At 36.8% G+C, this 21,036-nt stretch overlaps 1 protein-coding gene across 1 annotated transcript in view; it reads left to right on the forward strand.

The window, feature by feature from the left end:
* VWA3B (von Willebrand factor A domain containing 3B) overlaps positions 1–19,994 on the forward strand; it is a gene marked incomplete at both ends in the record, with an annotated part of 67,843 nt that extends 47,849 nt beyond the window's left edge. The window contains 10 exon segments of the mRNA XM_082336258.1: positions 219–438; positions 5,807–5,821; positions 5,825–5,865; positions 5,867–5,894; positions 7,470–7,590; positions 8,327–8,451; positions 9,619–9,756; positions 10,299–10,396; positions 14,817–15,058; positions 19,756–19,994. Coding sequence (XP_082192384.1) covers positions 219–438; positions 5,807–5,821; positions 5,825–5,865; positions 5,867–5,894; positions 7,470–7,590; positions 8,327–8,451; positions 9,619–9,756; positions 10,299–10,396; positions 14,817–15,058; positions 19,756–19,994 — 1,267 coding nt within the window.
* Between the last annotated feature and the right edge of the window lie 1,042 nt (positions 19,995–21,036).

Raw genomic sequence — 21,036 nt, forward strand, 5'->3', positions numbered from 1 at the left:
GTCTTTCTATGAGATATGGTTAAGCCAGATGTGATTGTTTGACTAGATACAAGAGTAGCTGGATGAAACACAAGACCTCATGGCATACAGAAGATAGACTGGATGAATTTGATGTTTTATTCTGCCTTTATGCTTAGTGATTCTATTTGCAAAGTACTGCCAAAATTAAAATTTTTCCTACTTGTGATTACTATTTTTTTCAAAATACTTTTTTTAAGATTTACAGAGGATGGGCCAGTTCAATATATGCAGCATAAAGAAGCTTTGCTGGAGGCTTTAGAGAATTTGGGATGGCCAATTTCCTGTGAAGATGTAATATTGTTAGAAGATGAGATACTGGCAGCATTAACATATATACAAGAAGCCTCTGATCTTCAGGAAGCTGTCAAAAAGGAAACTGAGAAAAGCTCAGAATCACACATAAGCAACAACAAAAAGGTAATAGACTGGAAGGGATTTTTTCACCCCCGATATTCCTCCTCAGTATGTGCTTCTGGAATAATTTTGTTCTATGGTTATAGCTGATAAAGTAGACATTTAGCATGATGATATACAAATGGATAGAGGAAATAAGGTAGTTAAAAAGAGAGCAAGCTTTCAATGACTTTTTCGAAGTACTGGGGAAGCAGAAGTTCTGAAGCTGAGAGCAGCACAGAAATTGAGCCTCTTAGAAACAAATGTGAGCAAAGTATCTTAATCTCCTCTGCAACGAAAGCAGAGATATATATGAAAGAAGAGAAAGAAGAGATATATTAAAGGCAATTATGATATAAGATTTATGGTTGGGTTAATATCTGATAAGCAGGACTAAAAGATCTTGTACTGTTGGAGTAATTCACTGTAATCTTCCATGGTATCTTTCTTGTAAGAGAAAAGATGGAGAGAAGAGGTGGGATTCAGCTTCATATTCCGACACTAAAATTTATTTGTCCATAAAATGTAGGCATACATGAACTGGTGGCTAATCTTACGGTATTGTGAACAGAGTCAGTGGCATCTGGAGCTCATCCTGAAGTGGACACCTACTTTTGGCGAGCCAGAGTGCTCTCTCCACTCCATTAATACATTAGCAGAAAGTAGTCTAGCTACTCTGTAACTGTGATGGAAGTTTGTGATTTTTGATCTCTCCCTCTCTCTATATATATATATGTCCTCCAGATGAACCTCTGATTTTACTTGGAATGGTATTGGGAGATTTAATGAAATGCTTATGGAAATACATGAAGGAACAAATAAAAAAATAAGGCTAGTAAGTTATTTTAGGCTGCCCTGTTGGAAGAGAGAATATACTTTTTCATTTTAGCTTTTTCTGTGGTGATATATATGGTCAGAAAACATATCTTAGGTTGCAATGTTGTATTCTCCTATTATTATTTTCAGTCTTTCAGAACATTCTTGAAAATGAATTGATTCTACCTTAATGATTTTACCTTCAAGATATGAGTATGAATTCTCAGGGAAATAAAGGACAGATTTTTAAGTTTTTAAAAGCGATTTAATCTTCCTCAATGGAAAGATTTCTGTATACACTATTGGTGCTCTAAAATTGAAAGTACTTACCTCTGAAAAAACCAAACCACTTCTCTTATTCAGTTTCAAGTTTTTTCATCTAAAAGCTTCATCAAACAGTGCTTCACTGGGAGTGCTGCTGCTTCTGCAGAACTGCTGTCTAGGTAGAGTAGTGCTATGATAATATTAAAATAAGCTCTCTAGGAAATCAATATGAAAGAAAATCTTTTCTCAGACCTTTAGGTTCTAATAGAGGATAAGTAAAAACAAAGAGAGAATTAATCATAAATCTCATATATCAATATATTCCTTTTCTTTTTCATTGTTTTATATCATTGGGTGAGGGAAACTACTCTTTGACTGAACTTGAAGGTGTGGTTGGCCTAGTTGCAGTGAATGCTGAGGATAGTCCTATGCTTTGTATTATGTAGGAAGCATAGTCAAATGATCTTAATAATTCCTTTTTGCCCTGATGTATGCATGTATACATATACAAATATGTGTGTGTATATATATATATACACACACACCATCAATTTGAAGAGGTAAGCTAAGTGAAACTCAAATGAGCACAGTACAAACCTATGCTGTGAGTTCTCAGCAATGAATGGGAATGTACAATTGGAATTTACAACTGTAAATTATGCCAAGTATCCATATTCTATGCTTACCAGAGTATACCAAAAATCTTTTGGTTTATTTGACATTCTTTGACTGAGATATACTTCTCTTTTCATTGAGATCAACAATAGTTTTCACAATGAGCTGTGGCCTTTTACATACTATGACATAATATATAAAAAATAATTTGTGTTAAATTGAACAGAATATATTCTGATAGCACAGGCCACGTATGAAAATAAGTGATTATGGAAAGGATTGCATTCAGTTTTCTGTAGTTTTTGAGACTTTTTCCATTAAGACTGTACTTTTGAAAATATGTTAATGTCTTCAAAAAACAGATGATCTTGATTCATTTTACATTGGTCTGAAAATATTACATTGCTAATACAGCTATTTTGATTATTGATTTACCTCTGCCATATAATATCCCAATACAAAAGCAGCAGAAACATGTTCATGTTTCATTTGTTGACTGTAATTTTACTGTTTCCTTGAAACAACCAATGTGTGCTCTCAGACATGACATGATTAACATTGTGCAATCACTTATCCTGAGTCAACCTGCTTTAGGAGCCTAATCAGAGCACCATCTTCAGTAATTGCTAATCTGCAACTGAAAGGCTTTAAGAGTGAGAGGCAGAAATGCAGATGTAATTAGAGTTCTGTTTGGTGGAAAAAAGAGTGAAAAAAAACCCAGAAAAAAACTGGGGAGCCTTTCAAAAATGTTGTTGGAGGGTTTTCCAACTGTGATGTCTGCCTACAAAATGGGTATAAAAAAATAAACTGCTAGCTGAAATACATTACAGCAAGGAAATAGCTGCTATGGCACTGAATGAGAATTGTCATTGCAAGATGGTAGAAAAATCACAATTATCCTGGAGGTCTATTAAACAAAGCAGACTTTTAAATTTCCTGCTATTTTTTTTTTCCACTAAATTAAAAATAAAACCCCTTAGTTTTTAGCTTTTAAGGGTTCCTAATTACCTTCACAACTTCTTAAAAGAATTAGTAATCCTTTTTGGATGTCCTTGCTACGAGAGCTTTCTGTTTAAGCCTACAGCTGAATTAATGGTCTGGTTATCCTTCCTCTGTGCTCTGACTTTCTGTGGGAGTTGTGTTCAGGCTGCTATGTTTGCACATATCTGTGAAAGGCAGGGTATGCCAGTGCCTTCTTGGAGGAGAATGAAGTAGACAGCCATCTGCACAGGGCTGTGAGATGACTGAAGACTGAAGTGATGCAAGAAGTAAATGCTTTGGGAAATTAGCAAACACATTTAGTTATTATCAGGCAAAACAGAAAACACTGAACGTTGATGATTACTGAATTGGAGGGCTAATTGTAGACTGTATTTTACTCAGTTTACTCAATTCCTTTTGCTGTACAGGTTAAAGCACGGCTTGACAAAAATCTTCCTCTTCAGGGTGGCACTCAGCTTTCATCTAAAGATATTAAAAATGAGGAATGTATCATTTACTTTGTTTTTTTCTAATAAGTAACTGCTTTGACTTAAAATATTGTATCTGTTTTCTATTTTGAACTTGTCAAGCATAGCAGTCAGCCATCATTTCTTATTATATTTTTTTCTCACTGAATTATAAAGCTGTTTACAAGATGATGTCACCTAGTAAAAGGAATTGTTCAGGGTCCCCTACCCACTTCTCATTAGACAACCTCAGGTCTCCTGGGGTCATGGTGTTACTATTCTCCAAGCATGATAGCTTCCCAGACAGTTTGGTGCATTCCGTTCATGGCCGTAACATTTTCATGTAAAGTGTTTCTTTCCCCAGTGTTATAATCTTGCCTTTGAGAGTGATGGAGAACATTTCCTCTCATACTAAATATTTTTGTTTCTGCATATGAATGGACTTCAGATTCTGCAGAGAAATAAAGCTGCATTCATTGCTAAGGATTAACTCTCATTAAGAATATACTTTTTAAAGTACTGTGTTTCCCTTAGCATGAGCTCGAATGTGCAAGACTTAACACTTGTTTGTGACCCTGCTGAATGGTTACCATGTGATTAAAAATAACTTAACGTGGTTAATAAGCATAACGTGTTTTGTAAAGTGTGTTTATTTGGGTGGAAAGGGACCTCTAGTGGCTCATTAAGTCTGTTCTTTCTGAAAAAATGTACTTCATATACCATTGATTTAATTATTCCTAATGAAATATTTATAGCTGAGACTTGATTCTTTACAAGAATGGAAATTCTGGATCTCTCTTGGCAGTTTCTTCTGTTTCCTGGTGTCCTAATTCTTACACTCCTCATTCTTCCTCACTGTTTAAGGATTACTAATCGCTGTCTGTTGATACCTTTTTTTGCATTCATATGTATCCTAAACAGCTTGGCAAAACCCTGCCTTTGTTCTTGTGTCTCTTTAGGGAGTCAAGCATCAAGCATCCCAAATAGCGCAACAACAAAAAGATTATAACTACCTAGAAAAGTTTGGTCAAATTTTCCATTGTCATCAGTGAAGTAACCTGCTGGACAGACAGCGTGTAGCTACAAAAACTTAGGCTCTTTCATAAAAACAGACTGTGGTCTACACAGAATGGGCTTGTGGCCACTGACAGCCTGGGAAAAGCAGTGGTTGCTTGGCTCTGGAGGTGTCAGGATTGCGAAAAGCCAAAGTTAGAGCCAAGATACATGGAGATCTGTGGATAGTCTTCCGATCTGTTCTCACAGTAGGAAAGTGCAAAAACTAACCTCTCTGAAAAGGAATTTTAAAATGCAGCAGGTATTGGCAGGGGGAAACAAAGTCTCCTTCACCTCATGTGGTTTAATGCATTGCCTTCAACAAAAGCAGAGCTAAACAGGGTGAAAATCCCTGAGAATCAGACGGGGCTCTTTTGTAATAAAAATACTGGAGAATGATATCTCAGAAATGGGCACTCTGACAGTGTCTGGGTCAATCATGCTGAACACCTGAAGGCTGTGTGAGAGGAAGGAGAGACGGATTTGAATTTAGACAGTATTTCTGAGCCACCTGAATTCTGCAGGACTCCGCATCCTCATTGTGGATGCCTGCACAGTCTTTAGTATTTGGATTAATGCAGAGTGCTGGAAGTTGCCCAAGTTATTAGTCAAGCATTACAAATTAGTTGATAATAAATATTCAGCAGCAGCTGTCCCTTTGGAGCCTGAGGAATTAAGTAAATGGTTTACCCAAATACCTTTTTGTGTCTGTGGAGCTGTAAATCTTTGCACTCAAATCAGCCTTTGTTAGGTTGTACTTCAAGCAGTCAGTTAAGCGCTGTGGAGAGCCTCTGGTTTAGACTGAGTCTGAAAAACGGAAGTGTTGATATAATTTATATTTTATAGGGGTAAAGAATAAACTAGAAAAAACCCACCTATCTCCTGTTTAAAATATCTCTTTGCTTGTTTTTGCATGTGTTTTGCTTATTTTTAGGACTTTTTTGTGATTTTTTGAGCAGGAGGTTGGAAAAAAGAGTTTGTGATAGTTATAGTGAAACTGAGAACAAACAATTTAGTCAAAGTTATTCCATCTTTTCCATTATTGCTGACTGTTAGGGAAAATAGAGTATCAAAATCAAATAAATCTTTTTAGGGAGAAAAATGTTGTCAGACAAGGAAGCAGGTCATACCCACCTTAGCAAGCAGGGGGTTTTAGGAGTCTGTGAGTTATGGTGGTTTTTCAGAACAGGGTGTAGATCTGTGGAAAAGTTTGAGATTTCAAGCTGTATGTTTCTGTGATTCAAAGGAACTGTATGAGATGGATGCTTCCAAATTGTTTATGAGGTAGGCTAATAAATATGTGTTTTAAAAATTAATGGGAAAACAATGATTTATTTAACTTTGCATGCTTATAATTTATATTTAGAAGCATTACTGTGAGCAGTATGGAGAAAATAACAGACTTTTTCAAGAATGAATTTCCTGTTGTAATAAATATAAATTACATTGTTATTCTAGAGGATTATTAAAATGTACTTATAAAAATACTGGGATTACAGACTTTTTAATATTAGAAAGAAAATGTTTTTATATTATCAATTTTCTTAATTTTCTCAGAAAAGCAAAATATAAAGTGTTCTTTCACATTCTGACATATGCATATAATACCCCAGTCCTCTCAAAACTTCCTGTAAAAGAGATGCCCTGAATGGGAAGACATTCTTTCTTCTAGAAAAAAAGGGATTCAGGAGTATGATTTACTTTAAAGGCAAATAACACTGAGACTCCATAAAATGTTAATGTGAGATATAAAAGGCTTTAAGGTAAAAGAATATGGTGACTGTAAAGTCAAGGACGCAGAAGCTCAGAAAGCCCGACAGTCTATTTTTACATAGAGCCACTTGTGATTTGCTAGTCTTTGACTATTTTTCACATACTGTGTTTCCCACAGCCCCCCTCCCTCAGTTGTTGCGTGAGATCCATCGTGCTTTTTGCATTCTTCATTCAGTTACTACTAATTGCAGTCACTGACTTCAACTAGGAGTTGAGTCAGTCCACAGACAGCCGGCCCCCTTGGTATTTCTGTTCTCACCATCCGGTGCGTGGTCCCCCAGATTTATTGATGGGCAATTGAACAGTAAGCTCCGATGTTCTTTGTGGCTGTGGTACGTTACAGGAGCTGTAGTCTGGGGAGTTGCCCCCCAAAGAGGAGAACTAGTGTATGAAGAACCCAAAGTAGCAGGGCAGAATGATGGACAGTGGCAGTTCTGGAAAATGTGGTTTAATATTTTGCTAAGTTTTAAATTTAAAGTTTTGCTATGTTTTAAAACTGCTGAAGATTTTAATTTTGAATTTATAGTTTGTAAATAAACATTTTTTCCAGACACTTCAAGATTTAAAAAAAATTTAGATTCTGTATTTGATTTTTTTAATCAGTCATTCCATACAGTGAGGTACTTTTAATGAAAATAAGATTATTGTGAAGACCCACCTATCTGGACAAAATGGATGTGTATAGCACGTTCACTTATTCTGCAAAATCAGTTGATTTTTCCTTATCTAATTCTTGAATATGAATTGTACAACTTTGTAAAATTTTTTCTAGGAAAATGGCAGCCAGAACCATAATTCGTCAAGGTAAATTTCTGCCTGAACACTTGAAAATATAGGTATTGCTATGACCATGTAAAACAGGATTTTATAGCAAAAACTCTTAGATGATCTTATCCATGAGTGCCTCCTGTAACATAGCTTCCTCTGTTCATAACTATTCTGAATGTTTAAAATAATTCCAGTTTACTGTGAATTACCTGCAGAGGTCATAACATTACATTGTCTAAATTTTTAATTAATTCCAAAGGATAGATTGAGGCTGACTGGCTTAGCTGTTGTGGAAAAAATAATTGTATCAAATTACAGAGACTTGAAGAAGAAACTGTGAAGCCAAAGTCTAAAAAAAGACAAAAAGGCCAAGTATTTGTGACTCACAAAAGCCAAAAGGTGATTGCCAGATCCGATGTCACAGGATTTTATTATCCAGGTATATATTTTTGTCCACATTGTAAATATTTTTTAGAGTTTATTAATACTGATAAAGCATTAGTTTTGGTCATAATTAGCTACTTCTGCCTTAATAAGATTTAATATTACATGTGCATATTCATGAAAAATAAATATATATCTTGTGTGTGCACATATATACATTTATCAAAAGACATACATTTTATAATGTTAGAAAGCAATGCTGATGTGCTTCTGACGATACATTTATATAAGAAAAGCATGGAAGGAAATCCTTTTAAGTAACTGAGTATCCAAGGGCATCAACCTATCCCTCTTTGATGTCTCCCTTGAATGTTTCTGTTGAGCATTTGGTAAAGGCCATGTGTGTGTGTTTATTTTTGTGTGTGTTTATTTTTGTGTTACCTTTACTTGTTTGTTTTTTTAAATTACATATTTTTAACTGTGGTAATAATTTCATTATGTCAACAATCATCCACCTGAACGGCTTACAAATTTCAGACCTGGGCTTGAACATTATTCTTCGTTTTATTTTTATGGCATTATTAAGAATGGTGAGTAAGACTGTATTTTTTTCAGGTACAAATGTCTCTATTGCCCTAGCACAGGTTACCCTAGCTAATTGAAAATGAAGAATGCATAGTATAGATACATTTGACCTCAGTGATGTGTGACAGCCTATAGGATTTTTAAAGAAAATTTCCACAAGGGGTAAAAGAAAAATAATTTTATATTTTATTATGTTGGTTTTTTAGGAACTGTGATAAAGAATATCAGTTCTACCTGTACACTTGTTGACTTCAACAATGGGGAGACCTGGGTTGTACCTGTGAAGTTTGCTATACCTGTGGGAGGTGCTATGCCATGCCCATATCTGCAGGTGAAAAATCGTATTTTTTTATGACAGCAAATATGCATTTTTAATTTTGCTTGTTTGGTCACACATAGAATAAAGGGTAGATGATTTTTTAATCTTTTAAATGCATCTATTTATTTTAAAGAAGAGTTTTCAGTGATAGTAATATCATGCTATTTTCAACATGCTATTTTTAATTTGTTTGGAGCTTGTTTTCATTGTAATCCTATTCCTTTGTGTATTAGAATTCTATATTACTTTCTTTATGAAATATGACTATTTGGCTACCTATAGAAGAAAGGTGAGCTATTTACCAGCAGAATGATTGTTTCTTAGCACACAGATTATGAATCAAGGAGAGCCTTTTATACACAATGTGATGTACAGCAGGTTATAACCATTTGTTTTTCACAGCGTATTTTAAATCCAGCAGATAACCTTATACTAAGGCAAAGAACAGTAATGAAAAAAAGAATTCTCATTCCATTTCTGTTTCTATTTAAAATTTATCAGCTATCTGTAATCACCATTGTTTTTTCAGGTGATTCTTATTTTACACATGAGAGTGATGATGGATACAGAAAGGATACAGAATGGATACAGCTGTTTTGAATTCAAAAAGCATTTTTATAACTGTTTTGTTACAGTTAAAACTAGAGACGTGCCTTTTTTTCCCTTTGAAATGAAGGCAAATCCTGATCAGGTAGTTCCTGATATTCTGTAAAGGGACCAGCCAATTCTAAAGAAGATCTGCAGAATTTGATAGAAAATTGTGACTTCTGTGTTTATTTTTAAAATCATTTTGTATAATTCAGTTACATATGGAATTCTCTGAAATTCCCAAGGTTGGTTTCAAAGCTTACTAAAAACATAAATTTGCGTAAAGTTCAAGGGGCTGAAGAGTTGCAAGAGTTTCCTCATTCTGTTCGACTTGCTAGTTGAGCCCTGGTACATTTAGTAGGACTCTGTCCTTTATTTTTGCTTTGTGTTCACTCCCTGATTCAGTGGAAATTTTGAGTTATCGGCACAGGCAAGGGCCAAGTTCTTCTTTTCTTTTAAAGATCCATATTAAAGCACGGGAACATGTTAGAATGATGATTCATGTAAAAATATCTTAATATTTACCTTTTATGTCTTGTAAAACTTACAAGTTACACTGTTCTTGCAAACTGATGCTTTCCTGGTGCGCAGGTTGGAGACTATGTGTTTGCCAGAACTGGGATCCAGACAGGAAATGAGTATTACGCACCTGCCATTGTCATAGCAACGCCAAAGAGGGTGGAAACAGGTGATAAACTCTACACAGTTCTGATGTTCAACAACAGGAAAGTAAGTAAACCCAGAAGATGATACCAATTTGGCAATGGTATTACCATTGTTCTGTTTCTGATGAGGCAGATATAATTTTCCAGGCTAATGAGCTCACTGTCCCAATCCCTGTCTCCAGCTAACCAAAGCAAATCAGATTTCAGGGCTCAATGAAGAGCTCGTGTAATTAGGCATGAACCAAGAAATTCTGTAGGAAAATTTATTCTTAAATCATACTCTGTTCTTTCCTCTTTAATCTATTTGGTGGCTTTCACAAGCTCCATGCTGCTAAGATGAGAAACATAGGGGGTTTTATCACAATCAGTATAGTCTTCAGTTCATTGCATTATGTTTGTTTGTTTGTAAGCCATTATGATAATTTTACTGCATTTTTCATAGTGCATATTAAGAAAATGTACTTTGTACTTGAAACTTTTATCTTTGTTATTTAGAGGCTGATTACGGTTACATTCAAACAGTTGGCTTTTTATACATATGTATCTTCATTGTTTCTGAGATTTAGATTTAAATTAGATGAATGTTGATTGATTGTATTATTGCAGGAACACTGTGTAAGAAGCGGGCTTATTAAAATTAGCCAAATGAAATATGCCTTTTCCTGCCGGTACATAAGAATGGTGCAGATGGTGGATTATATTACGTGAGTATGCTTGAACCTAAAAATATAAAAGTTATTTTATGTGAATCCTAAATGTCACACTTTGGGTTCAACTATGCTGTCAGATTTCCATATGTAGTACTCTAACTACAGTTGTGAACTGGCTTACTCTACACATGCAACTAAGTGATTTGACCCACAAGCATGTCAATCAGAAGAGCATTAACTGTCTGTCCTACTATTTTATTATCTGGCAATTGATTGCCCTGTTTTCATTTTGGAAACATTGGTGGGATGTGATGGTTTGAAGCTTAGCCCCAGGAAGCTGTTAGAGGATTGCTGAAAAGTCAGATAGAGTTTCTATTTGTGGTAGACCTTATTTTTGTTTTAAGATATTTATTGTGATATAAAGCTATGCATTAAATCGCAAGTTGTTTCTAAGATACTGAGTCTTCTACTGGGCTTAAATATGGGGAATGATGGGGAGAGAGCGTGTAGGATGAATATGGGCCCCTACTTAAGTTCTGCAGAACTTATGTACAGCAGGGGTAATATTTTTCTGCTGTGAAGTGTGTGCTGAACGTGCAGTGGTTCCAAGTGATTGTGGATTACTTTTTCATCTTGTATTAAGTTCTAGTTTAATCTGTTTGAAATAGCATTGGAGTGTGATAACCTTCAGAGCACCAACAATCTCTGACAGCCAGCAACAACAGATCTTAGGAAGTAGACTAAGATCAGAACAATCATCTAGGGATATTTCTCCAGAATACATTCCCAATCTCCAGCAATTTGTGATTGAAGGATTTTCTGAAGCAGAATTGGAGTCTCTGTATTAACAGCCTTGATGGATTTTTCTTCCACGAATTTTTGCAGTTACTTTTTTGAACTCCTGTAAACCTTTATCATCCATAGCCTCTTTCCAGAAGGAGCTGTGCAGTTTCACATTTTGTGTGAGAAAACATATACTTTTGTTTCGAATCTTCTGTCTGCCTTGACATCCCTTGACAGGGATTCTAGACTGACGGGTTTCCTCTTCCGTGTATGTCAACGTAGTATGGGCACTGCTGTCAAAGAATTGTATAATCTCCATCATGGGAGATTTCTTCCTAAGAGGTTGCATGAACAGGACAAATCCCACCTTTAAAGGCAATTTTAGATGTTCTTAATTTTTATTGAAATGTTCTAATAAGATGATCAGTGTTAAAGACTACATCTGAAAATGATGGGTGAGGGTACCAGTCATGGGCTGATCTATGGATTCCCTGAGAATGATGGAACAAAAAAAGCAACACTGATTCAAGCCCTGTTTCCCACACATTTTCTAGTAGTGATTCCAGCACAGTTTGAAAGTTGCTCTTCTGCCAGCTTGCAGCCACAGCACATAAACAAATGAATACCCCCACTTTACTGAGCAGAATTCCAAATCTGGAAATGCATCAATGCCTTTTTCCAGGCCAGATCACCTACATGATGGTAGCCTCTTTTCACTGAAAAGTAAACCCAAAGACCATGGTTTCCTACTTAATGCATACAACCAGTTGCAAAGAGGCAGGTATATAACTGAGTGGAGTTCCAGCAAAATCGGTGGAAGGCTTTCCCTTCCGCTCAGTTGGATTATATTCTAAATGAGGTACTTTATTAAGAAAAGATGTGACTAGATGCATAAGCAATAAGAGTGGCTTCCATTCTACATGCTTTGTTTCATGACTGAGTGCTTTAATATCAAATTTAATATTCATTCTCCAAACAGACTTTATTGGCAAACTGACTTGCTGTTGTTATGTACAAATGATGAGAAAATTGGGTTATTCACTGGCAAACAGAGGAATTCTTTGGAGGACTGAAATGAATGCACTAAATTTTTGCAAATGAGAAATAAATGTACTCATTAGATCTAAATTTTAGATGAAGTGATATCAAATCTGGCAGATCTCTGTGTAAAATAGTACGTGAAACTGTGTATTCAAGTAATATTAATTGTGAATTTCTATATAGTGTTTCCAGCTAGTAGACATTGATTTGGTTGTAAATGCACTGGCCAGTTTGTATAGCAGATGATTGAAATTAAATTATTGAAATCTAAATAAAATATTCCAAACAATATTGTTGCCACAACCCAAAATAATGGACTCTCAGTTAAGGCATTCATTTTATCCCCTTTAGACCAAACTAAAACAGTTTTTAGCATGGCCTGGAATAGAGCATAAATTTTGCAAGCATAATGAGTACACCGATGTCTTACAGCTGTTTTAAGGTCTGAAATTTTCACTACATAGTTTCTGGTTTTTCTTGCAGCCGTTGTAGATTTTAGAAACAAACTACCATATTTGAAATGACTGCAAAATGTCTCTATTTTTGAGGATAGCACTATTCAAATTGTCCTCAAATTACCCCCATTAAAGGGACATGAGACGTGCCTCCAAACAACGTTATTTCAAATGCTATTACTTACATCTGATTGCTAGTGGTTTGAAGACACCAAAGCGCAGATACACAAACAGACGTGGTGGGACTCAGAGCAGTAACACTTGAGCATTTGGCAGCTCCGAGAGTGAAATTTAGGTACTTTGGCTCCATGGATGCATATTGAATGTCAAGATTTATAGCGCAGAGTGCAGTGAAATGTGTAAAGCAGCTTATAAGAAATGACGAAGAGAGCTGAGCATCTGAAACTGAGACTTTCTTTACTTAGATGCCCACTTACAGCCCTGAACTAGACATATTTGACACTTTGGGATTCCCAGGGTCCACTGTAGGCATTGGATAAACTACATAAATAGTAATTTTTAGCATATAGGCAACATAGACCTAACCCCCAGGTTCCCAGATTAAGTACATTGGTGTGCCAATAAAAACCTCGATGATCACTACTGATCCACAATATTCAACACTTTGCTGCCAGAATCACAGCACCTTCTTTTGCACGTTCCCAACTTTATAATCTACTGCAATATATTTCTCTCCATCTTTTTCCACATTATGTATCATATCTGGTTCTGCTGAATTTTTAGTCTCTTTTCCAAGAATTAATGACAGAAGCCTGGTACTATAGAGCTTTTATAGTTAAGAGTCTTTTAAGTTTCCTACTTCTTGGATCTATAACTCTCTACAGTAAATTGCTTTGTAAGAAGATTTGAGTAGACAGTCCCTGACAACACACCTACTAATTCAGAATGTTCATCTTTTGCTTGTAATGTTCTCAGCTAGGTTTTGGGTTCTCTGTAAAGCCACATACTTGTAAAGTGAAATCTCATTCCTTTCTTGCTGCTTAACATGTCACTTTAGTATCATATAGACATACATAATGTCCTCTTCTGGGTGTTGACTACGTTAACTCAGTGGCTGCATCATAAAAAGCTGGTACTGGCCATGATTTTACTTTATATTTGTTTCTTTGTGTAACTGCCATGCCGTGTTGAATGATTGTTTTCCTTTTATGAGGCGGTGTACACTCAAAACCATTTCATTAGTTAGTTACATATTCATCAGTTACTAATATTAGCAATGCTATGGCAGTGCTCCAGCCCAGATTGAGTTGGAGTTTCCATTAGAGCCCCTACCTTTTAGAAGGCCTGGAAGTGTGGTTCCTGCTGAAACTTACTATTTATTATAGTCTGAAATAGATAACTACCTCCCATGTCATACTTATCAGAGGGGAACAGTGCAGCATATTGCTCATGGATGCACACAGATCTAATGAGAGCATGCTGATGTTGTTGATAGAAACAAAGTAGAAGCATAATTTAATCAGAAAGGAAACAAAAAGTTTGAATGCAATATGATATTAGAAGCTCAAAAAGAGACAACCCTTGTGTGCTAAGTCCTGTAGAAGTAAGGGGAAAAAAGGAAAAGGGATAGCCCAGGATCCCCTGTTGACAAGGAATCCACAGTACACATAGATGTATTACAATAGCTTGGCTAAATCTTCAGCTCTGGGTTCTTTGGGATTGTCTTTTGATGTTTATGTGGTGCATACTAGGGGTCATGCTTAATTCACTAATCTCTAGGGGTACTAATATAGCTCTTGTCATTTTAATTTCAGATGCTAGCATCTGTTCGGGGTCTTTTCCTGCCATCACAGAGGAAAGAAATAATTATGGCAGAACAAGCACTCTGCAAATGTAATTAACAAATTCCATATGCAAAGTAAACCACTATGTGCTCTGGGCCCACACCATAAAAGACAATTATTGCCCAAATCCTGTTTGGAGTCATAAGAGGCAGACAGAATTAGGGGCAGTTTTAGGCTATTCTTTATTTATTTTATAAATAAAAAAGGAAACCGAATTGTAAGACATTTATAGCCCCGTCAAATGGTAAAGAGTGTGATAAGTCCTTCTCTTGTCAATACTGTGAGATGTGGGAAAAGGTGAAATCTATGTATGTCATGTAAAAAAGGATTTAAAATAGTATATGGTATGTATGCTTTTAGCTTAGTCAATTTCCTTGTCTGATTTTCTAGCCTGGACAGAGAGACCACAAAGCCCTGTCCTCACTCATCTGTGGAAGATGAAGGAGAAGAAGAAGCAAAGAAAAGTACTGTGAAAGAAGATAGGGGAAAAAAGAAAAAGAAGAGGAGAGCAGAAGACAAAAGACATCCCAGGGAGAGGATGTTGGACTCTGATGATCTTTTATTTGTCTCCAGAAGAGAAGTAAAACAGAGAGGAAGAAATTCACTGCCTAGCAATGAAGAAGAATTGGAAGGTAAAGAAGTAGCTCTGGAAAATTATAAATATTAGGGATTAAACAGATCTGATGGGCCTTCAGTTAATCCCCACACAAGGAACGAGGTTTCTGCATTTCTGGGTGTTAGACCAGCCTGCTTTCCCATGTCCTATGTGATGAGGTTCTTTCACCTCCTTTGGAAACCATTCTTCACACTGATCATTCTCGGCACGTGTTTCCACAGCAAAGGGAAGACCTGAATAAAGCATGTTCCGGCATATGCTACCTTAATTTCCCTAACATTTGTAGTAGCAGTGAAGATGCAATAACACCAACCTTAGTACCTGCTAGAAAGCAGAGTATATATTCCAGTCCCTCTGCTGTTTGTTACTTGTTAGATTAAAGGTATGTCTATATTGCAGGCATTAAATTATTGCATATGGAGCTCAGTGCTTCAGAGGTTAAATTGCTTTTAGTGTCTGAGCTAGCTCAGTTAAAGCTGACATCAGTATCTATACTCCGTGTCACTCTGCAGTAGAGACCTGGGCTAGCGTAGGCATGCCATTACATGCCACAGTCAGCTCTTCATTTTAAACATCCTACTGTTAGTGGAAAGCTAAGAGGATTTTTATCCATACCTGCTAGTTGTACCTCCTTGTACTATTCTAAACATGTTCTCAAGATCCTCATTGATTATTTACTTCCAGAAGTAGTGGATTATAGATTCACTCAATCGTCATGTTGTCAATCAACTTGATTTGGCTCCTCCTAACTTTCCTTCTATGTTCTCATTCATCTTTTAAAGATTGTCTGCAAATTCCGTTTATATTGCTTATAATGCGTATTATGGTGCCACTGCATTTTAGGAGTGGCCTGGTCAGAATTATATGAGAGCAGAGGAGCTGGGCTTGTCCTGCAGCTGTGTGAGAGACCATGGCTTCCAGAGGTAGGGCTACTTCACTGGAAATGCTCAGTTATCCCAGACTCCTCCCCCTTGGACATCTTGAGATGCAGATGCTGAATAAATGTGAAATAATGCTAATGTGATCAGCAAGTCCTGTTACTGATTCCATGCAGGTTGAAGGAAAGATTAAATGAGAGCAGTGGCTGTCTATGCACTTGAATCCTGCCTAGCCTTACCAAATAATCTCATAGCACTCTATCAAGGCTCTAACAACACTTCAAGGTGGTATGCAGGTCGAACATGCTGAAGAGGGTACCCTGTCCTCTTCCTATGACACCACGGATGTTTGATACGGCTTTTTTTTTGCTTAAATATATTTTCATTTACATACCCTTCTGCGTTTTATCAGAAGGGAGAAAGTCAGAGAGCTGAAAGAGCCTATTTTCATCTTCAGACATCTACATAACCCTGAAATCTTGATTGTTGCCCTTCATATACTGGATACACAAATGTTCATCAGAGTGCTCCCTTACCTGATTTTCCTAGTAGTTGTTTTCAATCCTTCATTATTTCTTAAATGTTTATAACAAAGGCAGATTTTTTTTAGAGTCAGCATTTCAGGGGAATGCTTTGAATACCTGTAAATACCATTAATAGTTAAAGCTAAAAACTTTGGTAGCTAAATATCTTTTACAGTAACTAGGTTATACTTATTTTTTCAAGATTTCTAAGAGTAGTCTGTTAAACTGGGAACTGGTTTAACTGAAAGATGCAAAATCCTCCCACATATTCTTTTCCTTGTAATATCTAATACCTCAATAATTTGGATATCTTTTAAGTTTCAAAAAAGCTCAGTAGTCCTGATCTATTTGGCTTTTTCTTATATTTATACACAATGGTTTTACATGAATGTTAGTATGTGTGTAATGTGTTAAAAGCATCCAATGCCATCAGCAATTCCTACATTTTCTTTCCCAAGGTTTGTTTTGTCACTTCTTATGAACTCTCCAGATACATATATATTTTTTAAATATCTGATTGGGCTGTGTTTTGTAACTAGTCCATGTGTTAATCAATCAACGCTTCTTCCTACAGTTCTGCTGACTTCATGTGTACATTCCTCTCTTATATGAGGAAGTAAGTTCTCCTGAACTTGCACGAGCACTGCCCAATACAGAGATGAATTTTTGTGCTCACCAAGATAATGTGGATTCAGTTACATGGCTTTTATATAGGTGGTTGATGAAGCCTTGCATTTCCATGAAGCTTTATATTTCCATGAAGCTTTATATCTCCACAGAGCTGTGGGTCCTGTATGAATTAATGGAGTATTTTGAAATGTTTGTGGTTTGGTTTGTGCTTAGCTAAAATATCCCTGATTGTTAGGAGGAATCAACAACCCATTCCTGTTATTCCCACTCAGGGAAATAACGTTAACAGAAGTAAATAAAGATTAAGTAATTGTGTTAGTTATTTAGTGTGTATTAGCTTCATTATTGTGTTGGTGTGTAATTTTGTCTTATTTATTCTTATTGTCTTATTTTGTCTTATTTATATTTAACACATTATTATTTTAATGTGTATGCCTACTGCTCCTATTGTGTTAGTTAGTTCTGTATGTTTATGAGAGAGTGAATGAAGTCCTGGCAATTTCTGCTGTTAGTGGGCCCATGATTCTTTGTCTAGGTAACTCAAATAAAACAATTTGATCGAACAAGATCACAAATACTTAACTCATTGGTTATTGCAATCATTGTTTGTACAGATACTTTAAAAAACATGTATTTGTTTCTATGGAAAAATTCTTCTCCCTGGCTTTCCAGTCTTCTCTTGGTTCTGTAATGCCTAAAATCAATGTTCATTTCACATGAATTCCTTGTTGATTTTCCAAAATGGTGATCTAGTAAAAAACTAAATCAGAAAACAATTCAAGGTGAAGTACAGGTATGATACATAGTAATAGACTGCATTGCCTGATGCATTAGCAAATCACAGCTAACAGAGCCCAAATCTCCTTTTTAATTTATAATGAGATGTGACTTGAAGCAATTACATTGATAATCACTGTAACTGCCAATATGGGGTAGGTGGGAGACCTTTGAAAATGATCATTTTCTATCCTCTTCTATGGCAAATCTAGTTCCTCCGAATTGGGTTCAAGAGTGTAACATCTGTGGCACCTGGCAGTCTAGTGGATTGGCTGGGTTTCCCACAGTAGGATTTCACATTTTTAGCACCCACTTGTTTTCCAGTCTCATTTTCCAGAGAGTTCATTCAGTGTTTGGAGAAGGCTATCATAATAAAGCAGTGTTCCCATCTGCTGGTCATGGCTTGTTTAATAAGCAGTTGATGTCAATTCAGCTATGCTTGCATCTGTTACTTACTGCAGCTGTGTGTTGTTAAGGGCTCCCCAACAGCCTCCAGATTTAGCTTTTGTTTTTCTGTTGATAGCATGTTACAACTTGGCCAAAACGACTCTCTCTTCTGTCAGGGTCGTCCGCTCATTGAAAGAGGAAAGTGTGTTAAGCTTTCCATCTCTTTCCCCACAAAGAGTGAAACATGGAGATGTGCGAGGGAAGAAAGTGCAGTTACATTGGTGTAGGAGACGTGTGTTGGGATGTCTGCGGGGGAAGAGGAAGGGTAATTCTGTCCCGATTCTGGGAGCAAGACCAGAATGGTTTATTTCAACATCTTGGGAGGGTACATAGAGAGCACGTGCACTGGGTAAAGAAAAGAAACAGTCTGTGAATTGTGTGTGATGGGGAGCACTCATTTAACAGTGCATCTTTCATTTTATTCAAGGCAGCAGTACGGCTGAAATACCTTTCAGTATTTGAGTCTGGCAGTGTTTTTGTACTGCAGAGAGCTACCGTCAGCTTATAGGATACGGGCAAGAAATTTCCTGAATCTCATAGATTCCTGTCTCTTAGGTTGCCCAAAAAGAATCAGAATGTTCCTTTTGTGTATCTAAGTGCTGATGTTGTGCATGTATAAGACAATTTCCAAAGGCATGCTTTTGATTTTTAAACCCTCAGCTTCAGGGTTTTCAGTGGTAGCTATGGATGACCAGCATTCCTAAAACTAATCGTACTCATGTCTCGTACTCTCTGCGTACTCAATCTGTGCTGTTGCTTCCCCACCCTGTGTATCATAACTTTATTCTTCAGATGCCTCCCACAGGTTTGCTTTCTGCTACACGAATGTTTATTATATGATCATTTAAAACCCCCAAATCCCCCCTAAAGAAATATACGAAGCAAAATAGAGCATGCAATTTTGTTTACTTTGTGTCTTCCTATTTTATTCTCTTTCATTTTTCCTCCTACTTCCGGTCTTTTGCCATTCATTCATTATGATTGTCATCATTTTGTGCCAGGAAGGTGCCTAGTAGTTGGTGGCCTCATTTGATAGGACTGTAAAAAGTGACTTTTCAGCGACACAGTATTGTTAATAGCAAACCAGAGAAGATAAGCATGGTCATCCTGGGTCAGACACATGTCCATGTTGCCTGGACCCTGTCCCCAGCAGTGGCTAGAAGACGATTCCTGAGGAAGAGTAAGAACAACAGTTGGCATGCGAATAACAACAGCTACAAGCTTAGAAAACGAGAATACTTAAAAAGCAGCCTGGTTTGAACTTGTGAGGATGAAAGCAAAAAGGAAAGCAGTGAAAAGCCTCTTTACACAAGACTATTTCTCTGTTACCATAGTCATGGAGTCATTTGGTCCATGATAAATTTCAGGGTGTGTGTTGTGGGGGTGTTGACTTGTTATATCCAAGCTCATGGTGGGACAATATTTTCTCTCACTAAAGAGTACCTGTTCTCTCCTAGCATCTTCATTCTCCATTTCATCATCCTGGCATTCATCAAGGCATCAAACTCTGCAGTTGCCGAGCGCTTCAACTCCCAGCTCACCAAAGCATCCGTGTTGCTTGCACGGTCCTGCTGTAGAAGAGTCTCCAGAGCCTGGTAAAAGTAACATCACCAGAATTATTAGAGTCAACATGGAGCAGCAAGGATTGGCAAGACAGCCTCAGCACCGCTGCCCAGAGCAAAGGAAGCCACGTTAAGGGTACATGGTAAAGGAGCTTGTGAAGAATGGAGGGGGCTGCAGATAGGAAAGATTTTTAGCACCTGTAACTGTGAAATTTTATTCCTTGACTCAAAATAAACTGACTAGTTAATGCTAAATTATTTATGATTTTGCAGACTTACTTTGGAGGTATTGGAAGAGAAACAATGTCAGAGGTTCAGCTGTGCTGCTGAAAAGTATCAATATGAGAAGAGAGGATGGAAAATTGTATTTGTCGGAGTATCATTTGTTTGCAGTAGACCTATTTGATTTATTAACTGTGGCCTTTCTTACAAAATGCCTTTTTCCAAAACTCCTTTTTCACAGAGTCAGGCTGTAAGGCATCTGGGAAGACGGGCTGCAGGGAGCTTACCCAGTTTTCCACTGGGGCTGACTTTTACATATATTTGTCCTCAAGCTTTTCCACTGAAGAGGACTGCCCCATGAGAACATAGATGAGGTGCTTTGCCCTTGAAGACTAACCTCTTGGTAACACAGACTTAGACCAAGGGCTGAATTCTTTTCTGTGACGTTTGATATAAAGCCAGTGCTACTCTGAAGGCAGAGGAATTGCTTCAGTGTTACGTCATTATAAATGAAAGCAGGAATTGCACCTAGACACATTTAGGAGCATCTCTACTCATAGCTCCCAAATAATGGATAGGTCACTGAACCCAGTAAAAAAAAAAAAAATCAAAATAAAGATTCATTTTCTCTATCTAACAAATGCAATGTGATATTCACTGTCTAAGACATGACATTTGAAATGGCACACAGTTGGGGGGATGTAGTGTGTTTAGCACTGAAGATCCTCACCTCAACCAAAGTATGACTTGTGGATGTAGTCACACAATTGTACGCTTGTCTAGGGCTTTCTGTTAAGAAGGTGAAGGCTGATTCTTAATATTTTTGGCATATCAAGGTGCATGGACATTAAAGATTCTCACAAGCTTGACTTTAGATACCTATGCAATTTCCAGGCAGGTGTATGTATTCATCTTTACATTTGAAGTAAAGAGAAGTTGAAAAGATACACTTAA

The sequence above is a fragment of the Platalea leucorodia genome (genome assembly GCF_965183815.1).
Source record: "Platalea leucorodia genome assembly, chromosome: 2".
Taxonomy (NCBI): Eukaryota; Metazoa; Chordata; class Aves; order Pelecaniformes; family Threskiornithidae; genus Platalea; species Platalea leucorodia.